At 43.6% G+C, this 15609-nt stretch overlaps 2 protein-coding genes across 6 annotated transcripts in view; one reads left to right on the forward strand and one right to left on the reverse strand.

The window, feature by feature from the left end:
* Window positions 1–9076, reverse strand: part of Pfk (ATP-dependent 6-phosphofructokinase) — a 73262-nt gene extending 64186 nt beyond the window's left edge. For all 5 annotated transcript variants that reach the window (XM_084602853.1, XM_084602855.1, XM_084602856.1 and 2 more), the window contains exons 1-3: window positions 8810–9076; window positions 4236–4387; window positions 920–1109 (exon numbers count right to left, since the gene is read on the reverse strand). In XM_084602853.1, coding sequence (XP_084458979.1) covers window positions 920–1109; window positions 4236–4387; window positions 8810–8933 — 466 coding nt within the window. In that variant the 5' untranslated portion in view covers window positions 8934–9076. The remainder of the gene's footprint in view (window positions 1–919; window positions 1110–4235; window positions 4388–8809) is intronic.
* Window positions 9077–9430: 354 nt separating this feature from the next.
* The window catches only part of RpL19 (ribosomal protein L19), a 30978-nt gene continuing 24799 nt past the window's right edge, over window positions 9431–15609 (forward strand). Inside the window, exons 1-3 of the mRNA XM_084602864.1 lie at window positions 9431–9577; window positions 9868–9974; window positions 12296–12539. Of these exons, the coding sequence (XP_084458990.1) occupies window positions 9573–9577; window positions 9868–9974; window positions 12296–12539 (356 nt within the window). The 5' untranslated portion in view covers window positions 9431–9572. The remainder of the gene's footprint in view (window positions 9578–9867; window positions 9975–12295; window positions 12540–15609) is intronic.

A 15609-nucleotide genomic window follows, 5' to 3' on the forward strand; every position in this document is an offset into this window, starting at 1 on the left:
CAATGGTGACATTAGCAATGATAATGATGGTACATTTAGTTGATAATGATAATGAGAGCAAGCATGATCCACCGTGCGCACCAGCAACGCTCCGGCTTTCGCTTTCTGCAGTGTAGATTCCACAGTGCTCTCAGAATTATTTAAATGAGGGAGTTCATCATGGTCAAGTCTTGCTGCTCACAGCAGTAGCAGTCAGCGTAATCCTTGTAGGCAAATGTAACTGAAAATCTTGTATTCTTGTACATATATAGAATTCAGCTCTTTCTCTCATATGGCAAGTGATATGCTGGCCAATGCCCCAGTGACCATCTCAGAGAACATATACAAAACCATCAGGATATGCGGCTGGCCCAAAATCGTGTGGCAGCAAATCAATATGCACAATGTGCACATTTGACGGAAAGCAAAAATAGGCTTCTGCATAGAGTTACTGAGGCAGAATCAAGTTCGAGGTTGGGAAATGAAGATCTCATTAATACCTTTACACTCTGCCCAGGTATGAAACTAAGCTCTCTCAGACTGTAACACAGACTGCACCGGTTCAATGCAGTTTGCTTGTAGACAGCATGGAATGCAGTGCATCCTGAAATAGACCTTTAAAATATATTAGTTCTTGCATAACACCTGTGTCTTTTGTCCCTGAACACCGAGGAAAAAAAAAGCAGTAAAAAGCACAACTAATTGTGTTTTCAAAGCGCCCAATCGGTCTTTGACTGGCTGCTGCTTTATTGCAGTAACATCAAAATTCTTTCCCAACAAGGCCGCACAAATGGAACTTGTGTACTTGCAATCAACTCTTTTTTTTTCTTTTGTTATTGGATTCTCTACTTCTGGCACTCACGACTCTGCAAACGTCCACCAAAACCGAGGCGTAATGGCACATTTTCAGCCGCAGACATTTCAAGGTGCGTCTACATACCGTTCTGGAGCAGCTCGTCAAGCAGGGATGACCACTCTTGGCGGAAAAGGTTGGCACCTGTCAGAGACCCATCGCCACCTATCACCACCAAGTTGGTGATGCCATGGTCGACAAGGTTCTTGGCTGCCTTCAGGCGGCCCTCACGCGTGCGGAAGTCTGTACACCGGGCACTGCCAATCACAGTGCCACCCTGTTTGTGACGCACGCAAGCAGGGGGCAACACTCAGAGGCCATTCATCAACGTCGACCGTGGGCTAAATTTAAACACAGAGCTGGCGTTCAGCATCGCAGATACATCACAAGTGATAAAAGAGAGAAAACATCGAAGGCTGGCACTATAAAATTACTGGCATTCAGGATGAAGAGCAGAAATATAAAATGATGCAAAAGAAAAAAGTATCTTAAGAGAAGACAACATGGTGGAGAAAAATCACCCATATCTACCTGAACATGAAAAAAAAAAAAAAAAAAAAAGACGTTCATGCCAGCCAAGCTCCTAAGTGAGGAAGCAATAGTCTGCTCATCAATGCACGGAAAGCATCAGAGTTGAAAGTTCTAATCTTTCTTGTTTCCTACTGTTTTTCTTAAAAAAAAAAAAAGAAAAAAAAAAAAGATAACAAAGCTCTCCAAGTCTTGACACAGTGCTTTGTAAAATCTAAAAGCTGAATAAGTTACAGCTGATCCATTTGATAAATTTAAAGGACATGCAGGTGTTTACTTGTGGTATATGTAATCTAAGACAACATCTACAGCACCTTCTTCCCTGTTTCAACCCGTATGTCTTAGCCATGCAGTACTCTGTTGCTGCACAGATCTGTTTTGAGGCTTCCCACACTGTGACCTCATATGGGGTAGTTTCTACAGGCAACTCTGTGCTCGCTATATGTCACAAACACTGCTCACACGGTGGTAACTGCTGTGTATTTTCTGAACATTTCTTTTTTGAAACGTTTCAGGCACCAAACAATTTTGTGTCATTACGTGAAGAAGATGCCAGTCCACAATATTCATGAGAGCTGTGTGAGTGATAAGCCATCCCTTCTGTCACACAAGATCTGTGGCCATGTAGACAGAATTTAGAATTTTACTCAGAGTATAATACACTAAAGAAATCAGTGCGACAAAGAAAGGGACACACCAGCATTAGCTGAGTAAGCTTAAAACCTTTTGAAGTTGCTCAATAACTTAGACACCTGATGGATTTTGAATAGTGACATCTGCCAAATATTACGTTCTGTCTTGAAATGGATTATAAATAAAAAATTTAATGCAGCAGGTCCAGCAATAACAGCGAAGTATATGTCTTTCATGTTGCCAAGCACAGCTGCCTAGTATGCAGACAAAAAAATGATCTTGAAAGCAAGTATTCGGTACATCCTGAGCACATGAACAAGCACAGAAAAAATTGTCATTCACCCCAGTGCAGTATGTGGTATATGAATGCCAAAGGCATTTTATTTTTGCTTCGTTTTCTTCGTTGTATGCCATGTTTTAATGCATACTGGTCGATGACATAAGGACGACAATACAATTATGTTTTTGGGCATTCATCATTGAGCTTCAAAACAGTGGCTTCCACTATTTCACGTGTCAACTTATTCCAGCACTTGTGGTCTTTTAGAACATCGGGCATCACAGTTTTTTTATGGCCATAATTTTGACATTGAACTGGCATGTTCCTGAGGAGTGTTCCTAATAAATCATTTCTAGGTTCAATTCTCCATCATTTCACATGGCAGCTTATTCCGGCACTTTTTTAAAACTGCAGTTTCTTTGAACCAGTTCCATGCAAGTTCACTGTCGCAACGTTGACCTCAAAAAAACCATGCTGCCTGATGCTTGACAAGACCACCATTTAAAAAAGAAATGCTGGAATAAGCTGACAAGTGAAATAGGGGAAGCCACCAATGTTTAGGGCATAAAGCTGAATGTGTAAGCACATCCTCAGTTTAGCTCCTGGATAAAGAGATTGCCTTCCTCTTTGGTTCAGCCTAATTCTGCCTCAGTTCAGTGCCATTGCCATCATGTTTTGAGCTGTCGCCTGTGTGTCTAAGTGCTCTTGACCACTGCAAATCAATAGCTCGACAGTTTGTCTTTTCATGTTTCAATTGTTATGGGTATTCTTTTTGTTGAACTCGTGCTTTCTGAAATGTGTTGCATTTAATAATAGGGTTATATCACTCCCTGAGAGGGCCTTCAGGGGTTAAATAAAAATAAATAGAAAATAAATGATTAAGGCAGATGTTTACAGTCTGCCATTCGATCTTCTTTCATATCAGCTTCAACCAACCCTCTGTCGCACTAAACAAAATTTACACTATAGTATATAAACTGAGGCCAAGAAAGGATAGGCATACTTTAGCGAAACATTTATATGCCTTGGAAAAGTTTCTATACTTAAAAACGAAACAGTTTTTGCAACGTCATACTTTTGGACATGGTGTCTCTTTGCAGAAAGCCAGTAACTATGAACGGCGGCTGCAAATTTATACTCCCAGCACTTGTTTGAAGAAGACCTCTGCCAATTTCAAAAATTTCATGCATCATTTCTTTATGTAGAGGTCTCGAAAGGGTAGGAAAAAAAAATTAAAATTAAGTAAAGAAACAGCATAGCCTTTTCTAGCAGTCACCACAAGCACACGTTCTACATCCCTGCTATCTTAATCAGAGAAAAAACGCAGACCTAAAATATGTACAGCCTTTTAGACAGGTGAGAAAATATAGCTCCGAATTGTAGCCTAAGAATCCAGCACAACAAAACCTGTATACTACTGCCTTGTGCTGATTTGAGCATAGCAAAAAAAAAAAAAAAAAATTCAGGCTTGAGATTTAGTTGAGTGCTTCCATTCTACAAACCCAGTAACCGCAGCTACCTTATTTCTATTGATTCGCACACACACTAAATGGAAATGTATCTATTATTACATGAATCTGCAATCCATATACCAAAGACTGGACATGGATCACAGTAAATGAACCGATAAAAATGCAACTATATATCTACAGAACATTCATCACTTGTGCGCAATATTAGAGCAATTGTGTGTTAATGACAAATATGCACAAACAAATGGAACCGGGAAAAAAAGAATTAGTAAAACTGCAACCCGCCTCAAAAAATGAATAAAATTTTGAAAGAAAAAAAAAAAAAAGTATTATTTTTTGATGTGTGGCCAATGGAAGGTATTTAAATGAAATTACACTCTAAACATTTGGGAGGTAATCCATAAAAATCGCCTCCCCACTGCAGGGGGCACAGCTGAGGTAGACTGCAGCTGTAGGGTTATACGAGATTGAAGCCCAGCTGTAAATTCACCTTATGAATGATGCCAGACACGCTGACCCATGTGGCTTCCTGGATGTACTCGCCCCCGTCAACCATGCCCTGGTAGCCTTCCCTGATGAAATACACCCTCGCTCCAAGGTACAGACCCATGCGAACCACAGCACGCACAGCAGCGTTCATGCCTGCAATAAAGGAAAAAAAAAGAGAGGCATTGGCCACAATTAACACTCCACATACAGAGGCAGCACAGAGAACCCCTTTTCCCCATCAATTACTCATGAGTCACTCCATACAGTTGATACACTGAAATGCCTGCGTAGACAACAAGAAAGATATATAAAAAAGGGCTCAAAAACAGGAGACACTCTTAGGCATGACCACTCGATTGGAGGAGGTTCTCCAGAGATTCGAGCAGAGGTGAAAAGGGAAATAAAGAAGGAGAGAGAAATGACTCTTGGCTGGCTTCGCACATCATTTTATACAAAAAGAAGAAATAATTTTTCTCCATCCTGGGTTTTAGTAAATATGCTAATAGTTCTTATTAAAACTCACTGCTAAATTGCAAAGACTACACAGAAATGTTCTGACAACCACTGACAAGAATAAAAGATGAAAGCCAGTTTTGTATTCCTGCAGTCCCAGACTCCTTATACATTCGAGCGTGGGGGGGGGGGTATCAGACCCCTCTAAAATGCTTACGGGGAGTCTTATGCCCCAAGACCCCCTAAGAACAATGAGAAACACTGTTGGCAAATGAAGAATTTGTTTTTCATGGTGTCAGTTACAAGAAAATTCATGAGAAAGTAAAATAAAAGCACAAGGAGTCTTGAAACAGAGTAAGAGCATTACCTCAGTTAGTGGTAAAGTCTAGCTTTTTATTTTGCTTCAAAATATGAATCCTATCTCGTTAAAGCAATTCGTTAAAGTGTGCCAGTCAACCAAGCTATGCTTTCAGGAAACGTGCTCACAAATGAAAAAAAAAAATAGGCGAAAGCCTAATTCGATTACTTCCTGGGTTTTGCTTTCCCGCTACTTTTCCTGGTTTCTGCTGAACCAATGAGGAAAAGAAAATGCAAGGTGTATATCACAAGGCTATTACCGGACAGCTGGCATGGCAATTCTTCTTGTAACCATCCCCAAGCTTATTTCCGATTTATTGCTGTAAAGGCACACAACACGTCACGAGAGTAAGTGGGCACGAAAACAATAAATTGTTGGTTCCACTGGTTGATTCTGAGCTTGGTCTATTATTTCCATGGGCTATGGCTGAGGTATATTGCAAAGCAGTAGTCCCAATAATGCTAGACTTGAGATTTCTTTTTTCAATCAATCAATCAATCATTTATTTCAATAAATATAGAAATTGCATAAAAATGTTGGGCCAATAGCCGAAGCTAGTTTAGGCCCGTACATACATACATACATACATACATACATACATACATACATACATACATATACACAGCAGTGGAGACACGCTAAAGGACATGTAACAAATGTTTTCAGGCCTATACACAAGCAAACGTAACAATCAATGAGCACACAAAGTAAAGTACAAAAAAATAACAGACAAACAGATATTATATATATTGACGTGCAAAAGTGGAGAGACCAAGTGAATCTGCAATTGCTCATTTTTCATATAAAAATTGGTGCGTGACAGAGTACTTGGTCAAGCATATCATCGGGCAGGGGCACTCTATGCAGATCTTGAAAATACCCACTGAACCATCAGAAAATGCTGGCATGCAGTTTTGTCATATCACGTGGTCTCTACACTTCAGCTCAGCTGCACCTGAGGTTGAAACATGCAAGAGCAAAATTTCAGTGCACAGGTATTTTCACATTTTAGCCTCTGTAAGAAAGGCCGGAATTTGGCAGTTGGGTAGCAGAATGCTCCAGCCAATAGCTATGCCAGCATGAAGGGTATATGTAGACTGGATTTGTGTGTGCAAGCTATACGAGAGAATGAAACAGGTGCATGCAATCGAAGCACAGCAGCTGTTTCCGTTCCTGGTGCTTTGTGGCATTGAAAGGTAGTTCAGGTATATTCCACAGGAATGAGCAAAAACAAAGCCTTCTGTGAAAGTTGCAACTCTAGTACACTGTTGAGTAATCTTTTAAGCTCAAAGAGACATATGTCACTCGTTTCAGTAAAGGAGTGAGCGTAGGGCCCCAAGGGTTTCTCCGAGTGGCATCTAAATTTCTAGAACAAAAATATGATGCAATCAGTGGCAAAGATGTCAATACCTTGCCCAGAGAATGAAATGTTTATGTTTGCATTTGGTCTCTATGTTTTCTTCTAAACCTCCATTCTACTCTTTGCCTCTTTAGAGAAGCTCAGTTTGCAATTTCCTTACACACACCTCCCATGCTAAGGGTAAAGAAACAGCAGCAGTCATTTTCGGTAGCAATATATATATATATAAATAAAAGGAGTGGTGCAAATTAAGGGAGACAATTTAAAAAAACAACAGGTGTGTGTTTAGAAAAATGATTGGCTAGGCTTCTATAACAAGGCAAAGAAAGCAACAAAGGTTGCAAAAAAAAAAAAAAAAAGGCCATGGCCAAGATCAAATGCAACTCCAACCCCTTTATTCTTGTGGCAATGTATCAAAAACTTTGCTGCCGACTACATGTCTCTGGTACATGCTACCTTGTGAAAAGGAAAGTGGTGAATTCATCCTGTATGTGAAATTTTTTGAAAGCAAAGATAAATCCCTCCTTGTAAACAAGGCAGCGCATTAGATGAGAGGAAATTCTGTAATAATTTCATCTAAGTAAAAACATGTGCCGATTTGACAGTCAACTGATAATCAAATTTGTGCAGCATTATATACCTTGATGATGTCGATTTCCTCTCCTTAATTTCGGCTAGAATATCGTCACAAATCTGCTCTCTAAATGCGTGCTGGTTTCAAACCCTACTAATCACAGGGCTACAATAACACTAAGCTACGTTAGGAGCTCCTCGGCTGTTCTGCATATGTTTTGCGGGTGAACACAAAGTGTGTTCGCCCATTAAAAAATGAAGACGAGCGCTCGGTGTGTACCACACCAAAAATATCCTTAGGAAAGCTGCAAAGAAACATCGAACTCAGACCTGCAAACAACTGAGCTCCAAGGCCACAGCACCCAGAGGAATGAGAGCACTCTATTGGGGGAATCAAATCTTGGACAGAAGCCATTGCAGTGGGCTGCAAGCCCTCAAATTGGTCTTGAGTGAATAGACATGTCTCGTCCCACAGACAGCCCCATTTACTTTAAATTCAGCTGAGGGATATTTGAACTGGGGCCGTGGTCGCCGGGGTGTACAGTGATAGCAAAAGGCCTCAGATATATCTATCTATTCTATCATATATACACACACTGATGAAGAAATAAATACTACAATTAATATTCTTTTCGCATATGTTATGTACTTCGACTGCCATGCACCCTCTATAGCATTGCACAATGCAGAGCAATAATATGCGAGTAGAAAAATTTAAACAGCAAATGGAAGTAAAAAAAGATTGAGACGGCCCAAAAACAATCCTCCACAAGTGAAACAATTAACAGGTCTGCACATTAATTACTATTAGAAATTTAATAAGACAATGACGATGGAGTGGTGACGGATGATAGAATAGCAACCGTCGACAAAAGTTGAGCCCGCGCAGCAGAGTTCTTCCGAAAGTGGGACGCGTCCAAGTTAGGAAGCGCAGGAGCCCCAGAGGTCATCCGCAAGGTGAAAGCTGTCAGTGAGCGCCAAAAACTACAGCAACAATACAGCCCAATTTTTCCGGCAACCAGCGCGCATAACAGATTGAAGGATCCACGCGCAAGATGCTGTCATGGCCATTGCCGCAGCCTCCTTTCCGCCGACAGTTTTTTAAACGCAACAGGGGGGAGTGGACACGGTGCCAAGATTGGGCAGAGATTATGGCATGCGCGCACGCGTCGTCTGCTATACTGACCGGTGTACGGAATGGAAAACTGGCATTCGTATACAGGCCCCATTTTATCGATAATACACATATCGATGTGAAACAAGAAGTGACGAGATATCGCCAAACAATGACGCAATGTACTTTCATTACAGGCATGGGTGCGCTCTGAATACAGCATGATCGATCGATTATAACTGCATCCTAATTTAGACTTTAAACTGTTTACCCAAGATGCTCACACGTACTTAAGTATGTGGCATTTCTATGTGCAGCAATTGCAAATTCAGGAGTGCCACGTGCTCAATCAATTGAAAAGATGCTTGAGATATTCATAAAAACGGTAGAGATCAGCGCCGTTGTGACAGGAGCAACGTCTAACAGAGAGCAGCATCGCGATAGGTAGACCGCAACCACCACCATGCTCTGTTTAAAGAGGGATTCACAAACAACGAGCTTATCAAAGCCATCAAGATAACAAAACGGAAGCAATGCAAATGACACGTCCGTAAAAACCGCGCAATACCGGTCGCGCGCGCAACGCATACTACGCGGCGACCGTCACGTAGAGAACGGTCGCCGTGGATTAGGCTCAATCGAACACGCTGATGGGCCACTCCTGGCACTGCTTTGTGACTGCGAGTGCAAGAGCGGTGATACAAAGTAAGAGATTACCTTGGGAGTCACCGCCGCTGGTGAAGACCGCGATTGCTTTTCCTTTATGAGATCCCTGGGCGACTCGGGTCTCGCGAACCGTGTTGCCCAACTCGGCCGCAGACGAAATCCTCTCCTCGGTCATATTTGCAGATATAAGAGCACCTTCGCTCCTATATATCCCGAAGATGCGAGCAACGCGAGTTTGGAATACAAGCGCAGATAAAACGCGACTGTATTCTCTGCTCGCAAAACGCACTACCGTCCCTTCGACCTTCACTCCCTCGGAGGCTGTGAGGGGAAGATGCGAAGATGCCGACTGTTTCGGAATCGTTCGTCCATGTCGTTCGTGCACTGATTGCACTGATGATGATGGTGAACACACCAAACGACAAAAACGCGAAGAAATTTGGTCCTCAGTCTAAAACTTTCATTATATCAAAACATTTAGGTTTTAATTTAAAATTATGCTCATATAGCAGCTAAGTTACTGGTTAACGTCTTTGTGCGGAATATTTGTGCGGCGTCTACAAGTGCGGATGAACACAAAAACAAAACAGAAACTTGCTGTTGTGAAATTTATTCTAAAAAGAGTTCAACTTTGCATGCATTTATGAACCTGTGTGTAGTTAAGAATATTAAATTTGGTACCTATAGTTTATTTTTTTATGTATAACGTTGGCTTGTTTCCAAAAATGTAAGGACTACAATTTGAGCGGAGGAACAACTTTTGAGCCTAATCGTTGTCTCCTCCTTTCAGGCTGCGCGTGGTTTTGCTGCAAGCATGAGGTAACTTGTCTCCCTGTTTTGTCTCTGAAATACGCGTAAAGTTGCTGTCATGGGTCACGCTATTCCTTTTAAATGCGGTAACTATGTTTGCCCGTTGAAGTTATGATGGCAATGAAGTAAGACTGATCGAATTAAACATAGTTCGCCGCAAAGCCGGAGACACATGATGTGGCGCTAGGCTTAGCTGTGAGCCCTAGCACATTTACCATGGTGTGCAAGAGTATGCATTATTCTGGGGATGGGTGTTCGCGAAGCTTTAAAGGTAACCTGCTGTCATGATTTTTTCGCAGTACGCTGCGCTTACAGAAACGGCTGGCCGCCGCCGTCCTCAAATGCGGCCGCAAGAAGGTCTGGTTGGATCCCAACGAGACCAATGAGATCGCCAACTCTAACTCCCGTGAGTGAACCCCTGCATACATAGTTGCTTACGTCTTGTGTTGGCATGAAGTTGTTTCTCATTATATTAACGTGGTTAAATGTGGATTATCCAAATAAGCGCCTGGTAATGTGGGTTACTTCCAGAGTGCGCCGGTATCTTGAAACCGGTTGCCACACGCGTGGCGGCTTGTGTTCCGGTAGAGTTGAGTGACTAACGTTTTCATTTGGTCATATCGTGCTTCACAGGTAGCAAAAAGAACTTTCTAAGCGCATCTGCTGCTAGCAGTTAGTGCGGTCTCTTTCTATATGCATCTTGTAAATTTGGGCATTCGAGGCGGTAATACGTCGATCGAAAGTGAGATAGCGCAGACTCGCAATCACGTTTCATGTTCATATTTTAACGTTTGCTGCATTATGCATGCCTTGAAATGCAGCTGGACTTGTTTTGTGATGGTAATGTGAACAGCTATTTTTAATTTTGCACTAGCTGTCGCCGCAGCTACAGTAAATATTGCGCCATGCATCAGTACGAAAGATCAGTTGCTACTGTCTGTGATGCATGTGCCATGTTGCGATATTTCATTTCCGGCAACATTCGGAACTAAGCCTCATCTCTTAAGTTGTGTTGAATGTAACGTTAGCGTTTGTCGGCCTTCATATTGTCGCCACGCTCACTTAAGCCGAAATTGACAAACATGCTTTATCTCAGTGTTTTTTTCCTCCACTCCATTAAGTGAAGAAAACTGCTCCTCGCAAAGGTTGGTTGGGATTCATGAACACCCCTCAATGTTACTGCCGACATTGTCACCTTGAGAAATCCTCCTCTAAGCACAAGCTGCATATGAGGACTAGATTAAGACCAAAATTTGTCCCGAAAACTGCATGCATCTATTCCTAACATGGCCGTTTTTCTTCTGAACAGCCATTATAAGCGACGTTGACGTTCACAGTCTAATGAAACTTGTTTTGTGGACTGCATGAACGAGGCAGTTGTGAAAGATGATCAGAAACGCTGTCACATCTGGCAGCAGTCAATGCTGGTGATGCACAGCTCTTGTAGAACATGACAGATTAGGAAACTGCATGGGCATTAGTACCTTAGTTGCTTGCTTTTATTTGGTCTGAAATTTTTGTTGCCTTTGTCCTCTGAGGGCTTGGGGGCGACCAGTGAAAACATGCTGCTTTGCAGTGTGTTGCAATGCGTGCACCTGAGCCAATGATTTCGACTTTCCAGATGGAAATGCTGGTTGCGGTTTCTAAGCAAGCTGGGAGTCGTAATTGTAAATGGGCGTGCCAAGATAAGTGTTCTTTAAAATCGTGAGAACCTATGTCAAAGAGATGGCAAACTTCAAAAATATATTTGTACCAGAAGGAACTGTCTTGCCTGTCTTGCTGAAGGTAACCAAGGATGAGAGAAAAAACCTGCAAGACTATAGTCTGATACAGGTAAAGAAAAAAGCGGCATCCAGCTATCAAAGGACTCCCCTCCAACCAATAGCTGCCTACCATGAGGTCACGGCCGACCGCCTTGCACCTATGAGTAGCGCTACAAACGTGGTTTCTTCGAGTGAGTCCGCGCTGGCAAATAGTTCTTAAATGCTTTGAAAGTTTCAGCAAAAACCCATAGCTTTGCTCAATTGGATCGATACTATAGTTTGCTCTAAATGCTTTGAAAGTTTCAGCAAAAACCCATAGCTTTGCTCAATTGGATCGATACTATAGTTTGCTCATCATGCTGAGGACAACAGGTAAAACGAGTTTTCTTTTTTCCTCCATAGAGCCCTTTGAGGCGGCACTATAAGGTTAGTTTTAGTTCTAAGGGGACCCAACCGGTTAGAGAAATAGGGTAATTGCGGGGCGACAATGAGCACCACAGCTGAGGGGTGCGGTAATTACTCTTGAGCTATTAGCCTATGCCCTTATTCTAAAAAAAATGCCTTTTTTTTTTTTCATTTCCTGTGTGTGCCGTTAAGTCACACATTTGGAGCGATGCCACTGGCTGGAGGGCCTTTGAGGGCTGTTTGCCGCTTTTTTTTCTTAACCTGTATCCAACTATAGTTTTATTAGACTGTGGTAAACTAAAAACACTATCAGGCTCACTAATGCTCAAAATAGCTTTCACACATCGAAGAGAAAATCAAGTTCTCTAGTATGCGTTCTCTCTCATCTAAAATCTTTCCGTTTTGCTGTTCTCATTTGAGTTTTATTATGCATTGCTTTTTTTTTTTTTTCTGCCAGTACTTTTTCACGCCTGTGTCATTGTTAGTCAAGCAGTGCCACACAGTATTTACGCTAGGCAGCTGAGACAGCACTTCCAGAGTGGTAGCCTTGGCGTTGCAGGCCAGAACATCCGGAAGCTGATCAAGGATGGTCTGATCATCCGCAAGCCCGTGGCAGTGCACTCGCGTGCCCGAGTCCGCAAGAACCAGGAGGCTCGCCGCAAGGGGCGCCACTGTGGCCCTGGCAAAAGGAAGGGTACGGCCAATGCCCGTATGCCCCGCAAGGTCATCTGGATTCGCAGGATGCGGGTCCTCAGGAGGCTGCTGAAGAAGTACCGCGAGGCCAAGAAGATCGACAAACACCTGTTAGTATTGTTGACTTGTCTTTAGTCGTGGTTATGACCTCTTGCAGTGAAGTTGTTTTAGCTTTTTTTTTCCCCCTGCTGAAATGCCACCAAGCATGTGGAATTTCAACTGACTTGTTCCCGTTTTGAGTTTGAGGTTAGGTTGTTAACATTGCTGGGGTAAATTTCAGAGCATTCATAGTCTGTAGAGAGGTGTCTGCCGACTGTCTTGAATAGGGATTTATATTTTGTTGCGCTGATTTTTTTAATTTGGCATGTGCATGCAATGGTAGCCTAACCTGTAGGCACCTGTTTTAAGCAATGTCCTTGTCCTTAAACCTGTTTCTAGAAGCAATATCTCTCGCTTGTCGCTTTGCATGTCCTTTATGCTGGCAATAACAGTGCTGTCCAACTACAGTATAATCTCATTACAACAGACCTTGAAAGTGAAGATTTTGGTCTGTTGTAAAAGTATGTAGTAAGAGTAATACTGTTACAACAGACTTTTATGTAGACACTAAATGAGTCTGTTATAACCAGAGGGAACTACAAGCGACAAATATAGCCAAAGAATAGATTTATTTGTCTCTAAGCCTTCTTAAAAAAGCTAGTCACCTTTGACTGTACTGTACATTTAACAGCTTTGGACACTATGCGTGTCTCCATCATCACAAGGCTGTTAACTTCATCTGCCGCCATACCCTCTTGCTCAAAATATTTCTTCAGGCATTGGATGGATTCCAAGGCTTGAGAAGTTATTTTTTCAGCTCCAACTCCTCCGCTACCTTCCTCCTCTTCATCTTCTATGTCAAGATCTGCAGTGGGCACTCTGCGGACTTGAGCGACAATTTCTTCATCTGTTAACTGCTCCGTGTTCACCAGGTCATCTGCAGTTGCATAGTCCGAGAATTGTTGGTTCCCGAAGGCCCCTTCAACAGCTGCCCAGAGACCTGGATCTGGTTGGTCTTCCTGCGGCAATATGGGGTCTGAGCAGTCACTGTCACTGACTGGAAAACCTGCTTTTCTAAAGCAGTTTATTATAGTTGGCTGAATCTGCGCCCACACAGAAGAACCTGGACTGCAAATCTCAGGTCAATCACTGAGTCTCGCTTGGCTTGCATGTCACAAGGCAAACGCTCAGCAAGGCGTGTGCGGTACCTCGACTTCACTGAGTGCACAATGCCCCGGTCGATAGGCTGCGCTTTAGACGTTGTGCAGGGTGGAAAATACGCCACCTTTGTGGCCTGAAGCTGTGGAAGCTGCATGTGGCTTGAGCAATTGTCAAGGAAGAGCAGCACATTCCTCTTCTGCTTCTGCATTTTGCTGTCAAAATCCAGCAGCCACCTGTTGAATATGCTTTGCGTCGTCCAGGCGCTTTTATTATAATCCCAGTCAATGGCAAGGTGCACATTCCGCAGGCATAGCGGTCTTCGAGACTTGCCTATTACCAGCAGCTTCTCTTTTTGACTCCCGTCCATGTTGCAGCAGAAGAGAACACTAACCCGCTCCTTCGACTTGCCGCCATGACACGCGTCTCCGGAAAAACAGAGCATCTTCCCTGGCCTCAACTTATAAAACACAGTACAACCTCGATAATTCGAACTCGGTTAATTCGAAATCCCGGATAATTCGAAGGTTTTCTGCGGTCCCGTATTTTCCAATGTAAATTCGGCCGGATAATTCGAACCGGCGGCCTGCGCCAAGCCCGGTTAATTCGAAAATTTGGACTGCTATGCGGCAATGCCTGATCCATGTTTCAACCTGGCGAAACGACGGCCCTACGGAGCCGCGAGGCAAAGCCACATAGTAATGGTGATGATTTATAGGTGAAGCGCCCCAGCCGGAGCACTCTCTGCACAAAAATCGGTCCACAGTGCACCTCGCGCACCGCCGAAACATGCGCCTGCAGAGGAGAAGACGTGCTTCACTGCAACACGGCGGGCATACCGGTTTTCATCACGTGACCTCGCCCCCACTCCATCCCTTGGTGTGCTTCGCCCACTCTTCCCCCGTGCCTCCGACGCTGCAAGTACGCCACCACCACTGCCGCGCCGGTCTCGCCTGCGCCATTTCTTTTGTGTTGTGCGCTGTGGTTAGGGGTCGGCTACTGTGCCGTTTTTTTGGGCGGGACTGTGCAGAAGTGCTAGCTTTGTGACCGTAGCAGTGCAGAAATGCCAAAGTACAAGACTTTAACACTGCAGCAGAAGTTCTGCTTGATCCAGAAAGCAGGCTAGAGCGCTTGTTCAAAGATCGAGTTGGCGAAAAGGCATGGCGTGGCCCTCTCGACGTTGTCCACAATATTGAGCAACAAGTAAAAAATACTAGAGGCTTACGGCAAGACCTATTCTTCGAAGCGGTCACGAGTGCGGGCTCCCACGTATCAAGATGTGGAAGCTGCTCTGCTTCGCTGGCTGCAGAAAGCAAACGCTGCCCACCTTCCCGTCAATGGAACGCTACTGTGGGAGAAGGCCAACGACCTAGCTGTACAACTTGGGCACGAGGAATTTAAGTGCAGCAATGGATGGTTTTGCCGTTTTAAAGAACGCAATAATGTAACCTTTCTCACCGTCTGTGGTGAGAGCGGCAGCACTAACGAGAGCGTTGTCGAGGATTGGAGAAACCACACATTGGCGCCGCTGCTTAGCGAGTACGGTGCAGACTACGTTTACAACCTTGACGAGGTTGCACTTTTTTATAAGATGCTGCCAACAAAAACATTCGCAGTGAAGAACACCGCCATCAAGGGTAGGAAACAGGCCAAGGACAGGATTACTGTGTTGTTCGGCGCAAACATGTGCGGTAAACACAAGCTGCCGCTACTGGTCGTCGGGAAGACGGGGAAGCCTCGCTGCTTCAGAAATGCGCGGCTGCCGCCAAAGGATGAACTCGTCTACAGGCACAATAAGAAAGCCTGGATGACAGGTGCAATATTTGAAGAGTACGTGCGGCAACTTGACCGCAAGTTCGCGGTCACGGGCAGGAATGTACTATCTGCCGTCGACAACTGCCCGGCATATGGCGACATCCCACATCTCCAGGCCATCAGGATGGTATTTTTACCTCCGAACACTACTTCGATCTCACAGCCGAT

The sequence above is a fragment of the Amblyomma maculatum genome, chromosome 4 (assembly GCF_055883805.1).
Source record: "Amblyomma maculatum isolate TAMU_Amacu chromosome 4, ASM5588380v1, whole genome shotgun sequence".
Classification (NCBI taxonomy): Eukaryota; Metazoa; Arthropoda; class Arachnida; order Ixodida; family Ixodidae; genus Amblyomma; species Amblyomma maculatum.